The sequence below is a fragment of the Centruroides vittatus genome, unplaced genomic scaffold (assembly GCF_030686945.1).
Source record: "Centruroides vittatus isolate TY-2023 unplaced genomic scaffold, ASM3068694v2 contig_2726, whole genome shotgun sequence".
NCBI lineage: Eukaryota > Metazoa > Arthropoda > Arachnida > Scorpiones > Buthidae > Centruroides > Centruroides vittatus.
The window spans coordinates 627,092-639,497 of NW_027121735.1; the positions used below are offsets into that span (position 1 = coordinate 627,092).

The following is a 12,406-nucleotide window of genomic DNA, read 5'->3' on the forward strand; positions in this document are numbered from 1 at the left end:
ACTTAAACACTAATAAAAGTGCCCTTTACTTTTGGCTTAATTTTTCACACTAAACTATGAATAAATCCATCCATGCCCACACTTTATTACTCTACAAGTGGAATATATAATTATAATAAAACTTTATAAATTATATTTTTGAATTTTCGTTTTAAGTTTAAATAAATTATCTATAAATATAAAAAAATTTAATTAAAATAAAAATTTATATACATATGAACTTTTAAATATTAAATTACTCATGCTGCCATCTATCGACACGAATATCGTAAAAACGGGCATGGCCATTTTTAAAAATCCTCTATCGACCACGTGATCGTGCTAGGGGAGTGCTACTTAATCTTAACGACTGATCTATTTTCCTGGTAAGTAACGTTCTAAAATTAAACGAATTTTTAAACATTTTAAACTTCCTCAAACGTATAATTAGTTAAAAGTTTAAATCAATAAGAAATCGCATCCATTTCCTTCGTTTTGAAATTGATTAATAATGAGTGCAGCATTTCCTGCTTCTTTATTTCAAAAAGTGCACTAGATTTATTTAATTTTAACGCGAAAATTCAACTTAAAACCTCTAAAAATTCATTTTTTTACTATCAAAATCTTCAGAAAAGACGAGGAAAATAATTAACATAAACGATGTAACAAGTCTGACCTTCTGATCTCAATTTTTCGTGGATATTTTTCACAATAATCGTTATACAATATTAAAATGCATGTACTGTACATGTACATGTGCTGTAAATATTGAGTAATGCTTCCTTTATCCTAGATTTTTATGCACTTAGGCAGCTAAATTGTTAAATAAAAATCCTAGTTGTTATTGGAAAAAGATAGTCACAGATTTTTTTATCATTTTGTTAAAATTGCAGCCTTGAACGAGGCAGCTGGGACCTTATCGGAGCTGTAGACCGTGCCTGTAGGAGTAAAATAAAGTCTACGGAACTGACGGTCTATGTGTTACGTTTCGTGAGATAAAGCCGTCTGAAATCGGCCTGTCTGGAACTATTTCTCAAAATGGTGATCCACCAGTGGCCGAGTGCAGGGCCGTGCCGTGATACGGAAAGGCGAGCTGCGCCATAAGGGAGCGGCATAAGCAACATTTAAGGGGCGGCATTTCGAAGACTTGCATCGTACTGAGAAAATCTACTGTCCGGCCCTGGCAAAGTGGATGCCGATAGTCAGTTGTAGGTTTGCATCTCACTAATGGACAGACTGTGTGGTGTTTTTTAGGTTTTCTTCACATTCATAACACCTAAGTAGGGCCATATTTCCCATTGAAAGTCCCTCAGGAAGCATCTTCCCTTGGCTGATCACCCATGTCATGTTGGTGTAAACAGCGAATCCATTCTCAAAACATTTCCAAAATTAAACTATTTTCCACTTTACTAGAGATGGATAAAGCTTGAGAAACACCATAACACTGACTACTTCCAGGGTATACTATAAACACTATATACTATACTGTATATAATATATGCTATATACTAATGTATGTACTACACTGCTATATCTTGCACAGGGTCACATACAGACCGTCAGTTCCTTTGACTTTTCTTACTCTTATGGGCATGGTCTGCAGCTCTGATAAGGTCCCAACTGACTCATTTGGAGCTGCAATTTTACCATTATTTTCAACTTTTAAGACAGTTTTATAAGTTTTATAGCTTATTATATTTAGATATAATAAGCTATAAAACATAGTATTTGTTTTTACCAGTATTCAGTTATGTTGTTTAGAAATTTATAAAAAATTTAATAATTTTTTTGAAAGAATAGCCAATTGACTCAACAGGAAAAAATTACTTGATAATTATCTCTGCAACCTGTTTATTGAATAATGCAACAGGTGCATTTCTATGCTGCTTGTTTAGTTAAATTGGGAGCCTGCATTCAATTTATTGCGAGTATAGTGAACTGTAAACATAAAATTAAACATAATTAGCATGTAAAAGGATTAAATTTTTAATTTTAAGATAGTAAATTAGTAAGAGGATGTTTGTATATTACATCATCAATAACCTAGGGGAGGAGGCTAAACATTGATGATGCTTGATGACAGGGAAGAAGGGAGAGGTAAGAAATGACCCATTTTTTGGTGTAATGCCTGGATAGTCCCTAACATAGATTTTTAATTAATTAAGATACAGAGAATAAACCTGTGTATATTAAAATGATAAGGTATACTATCAATATTTACCAAAGTTCAGTTAAAAGGTTTTGATTATTTAGGAATAGAACAGCAATGACCTTGACCTTAAATTGATCTTTATCATTTTCAATTTTTCAATGTTACAACATTAAAAAATCGAAAATGATAAAGGTCATTTATTTATTTTTTTGAAGATGAATACAAAAGTGTAGAATGTATTGAGTAAATTAAAAATCTTTAGTGTTTGTTTTTACCAGTAACATCAGTTTTAAAGCTTACTTTATATTTGCAGTAAGTTATTAAACAGCTATGTATTATGTTTTCCTCTCTTATCATTTCTCCCATCATGCAAATAATGTAAATGATTGGCATATGCAAGGAATGCTTATGATGCTTAGCAACCCATTGCTACCAAAGCAATCGTTTTCGTTAAAATAAAATAAATATAGTAATACACTTAATTGTATAAATAAATATATAAAAACAACGTTTAACAAGAATTACTCTGTTTCCGTTTATATTTCCTTTTTATATTTTTTACTTAAATAGTAATACACGTTGATTAGATAACTAACGTAACTTTAAGATAACTGAGTAGCATTATCCATAAATGACAAACAGTACACACCTTGGTATTCCCAAATTGGCCTTGAACAGCATCCATATTTTCAAAATCCTGAATATGCCACTTGTAAATGAGATTTTTGTCTACTTTTCCTTGATATTTGTTTCTGGAAACAACATTCTCCACCATTTTGAACAGTTTAAAGTGTTAATCTTGCTTGACATTTGCCAGGGTTGTAGAGTGTCAGTCTGCTCTGGAAACAGAGACATTAAATCTGAGTGTCCACAGGATGAAAACAGTGAAAAAAAATCTAATAAATATACCTTTTATATACATTTACAACCGTAATCACAAAAAACCTTTCACACGTTGTTTCTAGCAAACAAATTAGTGAGCACAAACGTTTTCGGCCGTTTTAAAAGGCCTTCTTCAGGTGCACTGAGGACAGATGGAAAGTCGGATTTGCTATCTGACTTTCCATCCGTCCTCAGTGCACCTGAAGAAGGCCTTTTAAAACGGCCGAAAACGTTTGTGCTCACTAATTTGTTTGCTAGAAACAACGTGTGAAAGATTTTTTGTGATTACGATTTTAAATTAGTTCTAGCTTTGTGTGCAGACATTTACAACTGTTAATAAATATATTTTTATTAATAGCTGTAATTCTACATTAACTTGGTAACTTTTCCTCAATTGAAATACAATAAATATAATGTTTAATGTTATTTTATATACAGTTTGTCTTTGTAATAATAGTTGTTTATAAATCAAGAATAGAATATTACAAAACATATATTGATTTACAGTATATGCATATATATTTTATTAAGGTAATGTTTTCAAAGCATAATGTTTTATTAGTCTGGCTTTGACTGAATCTACAGTGACATTAGGTGATAGGAGACAGCATCTGCATTGGCGTAGCCAGGGTTTTGTTATGGGGGGTCTAGTAGAGGCTGTAATTTTCTGGGGAGGGGCACCAGGTTAACTGAGGAGAGTCACGCTGTAATTTTCTGGGGAGGGGCACTAGGTTAACTGGGGAGGCCATGCCCACCCATGACCCTTCCTGGCTACGCCCATGGGCATCTGACATATCCAAGTCAAATCAAAATTTTCTTTTGGAGATGAATCCAAATCTAGACTAGATTAGGTTGATGAGATAAAGTAATGCAACATGTGCACAATCTGTCAAGGGAATGCCTTCTGGGAGGACTTTCTATGTGTCCCTATTTAAATGTTAGAAACATGAAGTAAACCTGGAACATCACATAGCAATTCTGTTGGTAAGGCACAAACCAGGACCAACTAGTGATTTCATCTACTTTACTATTATTCCATCCAGCAATTAGCTGTTTTCACAATAGATAGCTCATCAGTGGCGAAATAGATAAAACCACTAAACACTGGTAATTCGTTGCAGATTCGAACCTTATCAATGGGCTGGTCACATGGAGCTCTAAACATGGCTAGATGGTTGAGCAGTTAGAATTCAATCCTGGGTCCACCACTCTGGAGGACCCAGGATTGAATTTGGATGGGTTGAAAAACTCCAGGAATTTTTAAGAGGTAGCCCATCCAGATATGTTGAGTTCCTTTCCCACCACCAGTCACTCCATTCTGGGCCTGCCAAAACCCATAATAGGCTTGCTAAAAAGCCCTCTTAGCACCCATAGGGTGGTAAGAGTTTAAAAAACAGATGAGACTTGACTTTCAATAAATTGACACTGTAATAATATGACTTAAAATTGTGGAAATGTATATACAGTAGAGCATCGATTATCTGAAACAATTCGGGAGTGGGATTGTTCGGATAAGAGATTTTTCGGATAACTGATTTACAAAAAAATATATTAAACACAAAACTGTACTGTATATATTTTGTATCATACGTCTTACAAATACATACCTTATTATAAAGTAGTACATTAAAGTACGCCTACAGTTTAAGTTGGCAGGGAGGGAAAAATGCTGCAGTGCCACAGCACTAATGGAAATTTGAATTTGCTGACTGGAATGCTCTCGACAAATCGGTATTCAGATAATCGATGCTCTACAGTACTTACATTTTTACTTAAAGAATATTAAATATTTATGTAAAATGTACTAACAGTATCACTTTTACTTTTCAGTTTAACAAAGGGACAGAAAAAGATTGAAAATGGTGAAAATAGAAGTACCTCAAGAATATGGCTACATTATTCTCATAGTCATACTCTCTTATTGCGTCAACATGTGGTTATCATTTAGAGTCGGTAAGGCTCGCAAAAAGTATGGCGTTTTTGTAAGTATTTGTTCAAAAGTTGAGCTGTTTATAACTTTTAAAATGTATGAATAGTACTTAATGTAAATAAATCTAATTTACTTTTTATTATGTAATATATTTTATAGTATCCCAAAATGTATGGTGATTCTGTGGTATTTAACTGCATACAAAGATCACACCAAAATTAGTAAGTACTGGTGCATAGCATGTTTCTATGATAAATAAATTTTGTGTTATTTCAGACTACGGTGGTTAGTTTATCCTTGTTAAGAATAAACTACCCTCTGTAGTTAATCAGCTGAATCAATCAATGCACCTTTTAACAGTGGATTGAAGGAATGCTAAAATTTTCAGCCTGTTTAACAAGTGCATTTTCAAACACAGACAGATGAAAATGACTTGTTAATCAGTGTCAGTTAAGAAAAAAGGTTGGATACAGTAAATGAGTAAGAGGTTGCAGTGGTTGATGCAAAAGAAGATATTGACAGGCAGTGATAGACTTCTTGTTTCTGCTGTTTAAAACACATATTGGTAACAGTCTGGTGGATAAAGGGTTGTTTCTTCAGCTTCATATACTGTTAGATGCATTGATTAATTCGGTAACATTATTTGCTATCAATCATAGCAGGATTTGAAAGAATTTAGAAAAAACTATGTAGGCTTTTATTTATTAAAGTTGTTTTAAAATATACAATTGATACTACACATGGAAGCCGAACAAAACAAATTTCTTGATAAAATAAAGAAACATGACATAAAGATTTGAGATTGATTGTTGTTAAGATAAGCTCCAGCTTTGAACAACACATTGCTTTACAAATAATGTTTAATTTAGAAATCTCTCAATGTATAAAATACATATCAATTCAACATTAAACTCCAGAGTACCTAGTCTTGAGTTACGTAACTTGCAACAAAAACAGCCCACTTAGCAAAATTATTCAGTGAGACCATTCTCCAGATGATTTTATATGTGAATTTCTATTATATGACCCCTCAATATGTGTTATTTGCCTAATTAGCACCAGATGAGAATCAAACTTGTAATTATTAACAAAAAAAATCACTTGGGTTATCACATGACAAGTATTACAACAAAAACTGAATTGATTAGACAACACTAAATTTCTAAGACAATAAACATGTCTTAGTACAGTAATTTAGATGTTTTAAATGTTTGGTATATAAAGCAATTTTGATTTATTGAAAAGTTTTTACAGTGTATTGTGCATTCACAGATTTAAAATATCATCAATAAATCTGTGAATAGATAATACTTGGTACATTATCATGTTGGAACAATCTCTAAAACTGTATAAAATAAACTATACTTTTACATTCTGCATGAAAAAGAAAACTTCAACGTCCACTAAAACATTTATCTATTAAGACTGGATGGTTAAGGCATCACTTTACCACTCTGGGTGATCTGGGGTCAAATTTTGGATGAATAATTCCTCAGGAATTTTCTCTGGGTGGTCCTGAATATGTTAGACCCCATCCCTCACCATTCCGCTGCCCGATTATGAGCCAAATCCACAGTAGATATAGAGAAATTGACATGTTCTGTTTTTCTTGAGGATGACATTTATGCAATGTTGAAAGTTTATTTAATATTGAAACAAAAATAGGCACACAAGTGCCTATTTTTCTTTTTAATTAAACTAAAGTAATGCCAAAAGCTTTTATTACTTGAGAAAGGCCGTCTTACCAATCCTTCACCATCAAGATAATGTGTATAATGACTTTACCATGAATCCTGTGCATGTAAATTAACTTCACAGAATTATATAGGCTTTATTGTGTTCTATAAATAATATTTTGAACTGGGTCCACGATGCTCTTGCTCTCCACTGGGTAGCTATGATATTAAAACTTTATCCTAACATTTAAGTTGGCATTTTTTTATATAAGTATTCAGAATATATATACAGTCGAGTCTGCATAACTTGACACCGTCGGTTAAGTAGTTAATTTTCTGTGGTCCTGGCTGACTTACATAGTCATTAATGTTAAAAAACTTCGGTTTACTGGACACCGTTTAACTGTATTATTAGATGTTGAGATTTTAAGTAAGATGCAGTTTAGATTTTAGCATTCTCTCTATACAGAACCTATTGACATATTGCAGGATTATAGCTTTGCTTGGAGACTCTTCTCTTTGTAATTCTGTTTTTAATACACACTGTGTTTGAACTATATAGAGCCGATTTTAAAATACAGCTCCACAACTTCTGTTTTATGTTCTAAACTTCAGAATTTTATCAGAATAAATCCACAGATATTCAATATTCATATGAAGTAAAAATTTTATGTATTTTATAAGTACTGTGCAAATTAAATCAACTTTATATAATCTTAGGATGTAGTAAACATCTGATATTTGCTAAGAATGGACAAAGCATAGGCTACAGTGTACAGGGTTTAGTTGATTATTGTTTTAAAGAGTTGATTTGATAATTGTTTTCGGGACCAGTTCGATGGATGAGGCAGCAACGAGACTACTCAAGCAGAAAAACAAAAGGAGTGGAAAAATGTGCAGTCAAAAATTTCAATAGGAGAAATATAAATAAATAAAAATGATAAGTCCTACACAGTTAAGTCTTATAAATGTACTTTAAAGTTATTTGTAAATAGTTCATACAAGAGTGCCAGAGAAAATTTCAACCTATTTTTAAAGATATTAAATCAATATAATGACAAATTGACTTACCTAACAAGTTCTTTTTCTTTAATGTAGCTTAGAATTTTATCCATTCTTTATTGTTTTACTTCTACTTGGAGGATTCCCATATCCGGTACAGTATTGTAATGTGTATTAACGTTATTCTCTTAACATATATAAAAAAAAAAATCACCATTTTAAATATATTTTTAATATTTTAGGTCCTGGGTGCTATTGCCGGATTTGTATATTTAGTCGGTCGAATTGTTTACGCAATTGGCTATTCTACAGGAAGTAAGAATCTGAAAAGTTTAGCTAAATTTTTAATATTAATTAAATTATAAATAAAAATATATTCTTAAAAATTTTATTCCAGATCCTAGTAGCAGATTTTGGGGATCTTTTCAATACCTCGGATTGCTTTTTCTCTTATTTAGCAGTGCCAAATTTGGTTTCAACCTGTTAGGATGGTGGTAAATGAATAAAATATAATGAATATTTTAAATCAATTAAATGAAGATTTTTTATAATTAGTTAATTACATTTTTATCTCAATTAAAATGATTTTTTTTACTCATTAAATTCACAGAAATTTACATTAATCTTTTCACTAATCTTTTTGTTCCTTATTATCTCACTAATTTCTCATTATAATTGTGTTGTTGTTTCTTAATTCTGATGTTCTAGTGTGCATGATATTTAAAGTGTACACATATTATTAATGTTTAAGGGCACAATTTATGTAAATCATTTTAAATATGTTTGTTGTGATATTTCTTATTAATTTGTAACTGTATTAGCTAGATTAAAGTGACCAGATTCTAAAGTGTAAAACAGGAATGTTAAACTGGTGCTTCGATGTGACATGAGATAAGTCATGTGACTAATTCTGGTTGACAATTATCAGTTTCCTAGCTTTCTGACATCATCTATGACAGATGTTGCAAACAACCAATAAACATTTTACTTGTTTGTATTGTCTCTTTCAGTGGCATAGCAAACATAACTGGCACCCAGGGCACAACACTTTATTGGTGCCTCCATCCAGAAACACATATAGTTTGTCTTGGAGACCATTTGTGCGCCACTCGCAGAGAGGCGCCCAGTGCATGGTAGACCTCCTTGCATCCCCCTCGCTACGCCGCTGCTCTCTTTTACAAATTAATGACCTACAGCAGTAGCGACATTTAACAGTTAATTACAGCGCCAAGTGTAGCTTTGTTTTCTTTAATCTTTATTTTTATAACTCGGATAATTAGAAAAAAATTATCAACTTCCTTTTATAAATGATATACATTCACTGCTCTCTGACCGGTAGGTAACCAGCGGCCAATAAATTTCCAATTGGGCTACTGTTCCTGTAAACTAGATATTAAAATTTTTACACTGTAACTTGTATGCAATTCATCTTTGACTTACAATCCTTGCAATAGATGCCGACTAGTTTTGAATATAATTATGAAATAGTCCAAAAGCAGAACATTTTTTAAAGAGTTTAAAAATCAGGACTGTCTGGCCTAATTAGAGACATCTGGTCACTTTAAACTAGATACCTTCTATTACCAGTTAACAAAAATAATAAGAAATAAACGAAGGGATCAACATTGACTTGAAATTATTTGTTTAAACTCTCTAAGAAGAATGTGATATTTACAAATAATATAAAATGATTTGAACATTTCAAAATCACTTAATCAGAGCCAGATATAGATGTGTTGTGGTCCACACTAGAACATACAAGCGGGCCTTCCTCCTTCACCAAATAATAATGGGAAATATGCATAAACTGTCTTTGAGAATAGAACATGACCCCCTCTTAATGTGAAGACCTAAGCTATATCTGGTTTACCTTATATGTAAATCTGGCTCTGATTATTTAAATCTAAAATACACCTTAAATACTATTAAAATACTAATTATAAGAATATGTAATGAAAAATCACCATTACCAATTATGTAATGAGGATTAATTGCTGAATTTATTGTTTTAAATATATTATTTTTTAAAGAAATCTAAGCTGTAAAATATTAGTACTAGTTAATTTGTTGTGATAAATGTATTCTGCCATCTGTAAAAAAGCTCAATGATTTAGTGGTTAAATATTTTAGAGTAATGTAGAAAAGAACAGAACCACCACTTTACTATAGCGAACACCATTATGTACTGTATAAGTATTATAAAGATACTAAATACTGTGATTAATTTATCTATACAAAGAACAGAACCTATCTTGATGATTTTCTTTACATATCAGGGAAAATTATACCATCCATTCTTCATATGCTTCAGTTAGATCAGTATTTTTCAACCAGTTTATGCAATAAACCTTCTCATAGAAACAGCCAGATGGCTAAATGATTAAAGTAGCAGTCTACCCCTCGAAGGACTCAGGATCAAATCAGGCTGGATCAAAAAAATCCCACGAATTTTTCAGGGGTGGTCTGTCTGGATAGGTCTGCCTCCATCCACTCCTCCATTTCTGGTTTCTTTGTTCTGGACATGGACTTGTTCAACCCCTAATGAGCTTGCTAAAAACAGGCCCTCTTAGTGCCTACAGGGTGGAGAGAGTTTAAAAAACTTTCTTTTAGGGGTACCACGAAATGTTAAAAGTCATTACCAATTATGATAATGAGGATTAATTGCTGAATTTATTGAATTATGAATATTATTATTATTATGCTATAATAATGCATTTAATAATTAAATGTCACATAATTTGGCATACAGGTAGATGTTGGGTGCCATCTCTTGATAAATGTAATAATTATAATTAAATTAATATTTAATAATTAATTTAGATTATGGTAGAAAAGAATCAGCCCTGAGTGGGACTTGAACCTGCAACTTCTATTGTTCTTCCAGAACCTTATAAATTATGTGAAAGCTTTCTACTAAAGAATTTGTTACATAAAAATAAGTACAAATATAGGAAAATAAAGACAAAATAAAAATGTGTTCTTGATTGAGATTCAATCATAATGATCTGTCCAAAAGTAATGTTGCTGTTATACTCTCTAGAAGCTATATTCCATCCAAGTCGATTATGCTTGATATAAGGAGAAACTTCAATCTATAGATCAAATGTTTTATTGTATTGTCAGGGATTTTTTATTTATATTTCAGGGCTGTCAAGAGGGGAAACAGAGATTTTTTCTTGGGCCCGTACTGATTCATATTGCTATAAAATTAATGTTATGTTTACTAACAAAAAATAAAATCTTTAAGACTGCTTTTTCTTAAAGAAATATTCTATATACTTTGTGTTCAAAAATCAACATAGCAAAATAAACCTACTCTATCCCTGGATGTTATACAAGATCTCAGTGGTCCTTCAAGACATCTCAGCAATGTAATAAAATGTGAATTTACCCAACCATTTTACCATTAAATTTTTGAGCATATTTATCTTAGCCGTATTAGTATCATACAGTTCCAGATACAGAACAAAAAATATTAATCAGCAATGAATTGAGAATCCTTAAGAAGACAAGTCCCTTAGCCTTGGCCGGGTATGCTTAAACATTAATATTAATGTTGTTCTTCATGTTATATATAGGAATTTCTTCCTATATACACGATCCTCTTTCAAACTGATCAGATTTTATGGATTGTCAAGTGCACATTAAGTAGAAAGTTATTTCTAATTAACACACAAACTATTACAGTATTATTTCTCACAACTGGCCATAAAATTCTATGCATATTAGAAATTAGTTATATTATCTCCCAGTTCTCTGTACAAAGATAAGTTTTGTCCATATTCAAGATAAAATTGTTTTTCATATTGACAACAGAAAGGCACTAGAGCAGTCCCTATTAACTTTGGTCTGTCAATTTAGGTCTTTGGCTGTTGTAAGGCAGAATATGTTCTCTCTTCACAAAGACTTAAAGCAAATGACAGATGCTAAAGCATTAGAAGCAACGGCCTGCTACATTGAGAGTTCAAGTCCAGGTCGGTGGGTCGACTCAGATATCGTAGGCTCCGTCCCTGGCAACCCAGTAGCCTCAACGGCCAAACCCTTAATGGGCACAAGTCCTCTGTATTCCAAGAGTCAAAAATGAAGAGATTCAAAGTAAATTGCCATATGTTATGTCCACACTTTGAGAAGGCCACAAGTAATGGATTTTCATTTACTCTATTGGCCATTGAATTTGCCAACAAGATATTATGTAGCTGGGAGATGGCACAATCTCACGCATAGGGACTTTGCGGCCATTCCATATAGTATCAAAATGTATAAGCAATAATTTTTACATTCCAATCTTAGAAGTGCACATGTATTTATTGAAATGTTACTCAGTAAGTAGGGAATGTGATACATTTATTTAATGGATATTTATTCTTATCAGGTATAAGATATAAACTGTGTAAATCTTTGATATATATTTTTCAGAATGTAAGTGTAATGATCATGTTGCAGCAGTGAAAATGTTTAGCTGAATATTATATAAATTTTTGTATAAAATTAAAGAGGGAAGGCAGCATTTAAAAAAAAAATAATAAATAAATAAAATCAAGTTGATCCCTTCACAGTTTATGAAATTGTTCAAATATTTAAAAATAAATAAATTTTTGTATTTTTTTCAAAATTGAATTACTGTATTCATAATTCTTATTTTTTAATTAAATAATATGTAATTTGTATTCGTATCCTCTTTGAAATAAAGATGTAAAATAATGGATTATTATTTTTTTAAAAATTATTTATTCCATTCGCGCGTGCTTTTAATTTATAAAATAATTACAGTTCGTGTGTACGGAC

General features: G+C 31.7%; 1 protein-coding gene across 1 annotated transcript; it reads left to right on the forward strand.

Annotated features, from left to right (window-relative positions):
• Nucleotides 1–261: 261 nt before the first annotated feature.
• Nucleotides 262–10,596, forward strand: LOC136971824 (glutathione S-transferase 3, mitochondrial-like). Its single transcript, XM_067266326.1, has 6 exons — nt 262–365; nt 4,844–4,995; nt 5,103–5,164; nt 7,718–7,775; nt 7,864–7,936; nt 8,019–10,596. The coding sequence occupies exons 2-6, from the start codon at nt 4,873–4,875 to the stop codon at nt 8,117–8,119; spliced, it is 417 nt and encodes a 138-aa protein (XP_067122427.1). The 5' UTR covers nt 262–365; nt 4,844–4,872; the 3' UTR covers nt 8,120–10,596.
• Nucleotides 10,597–12,406: the final 1,810 nt, after the last annotated feature.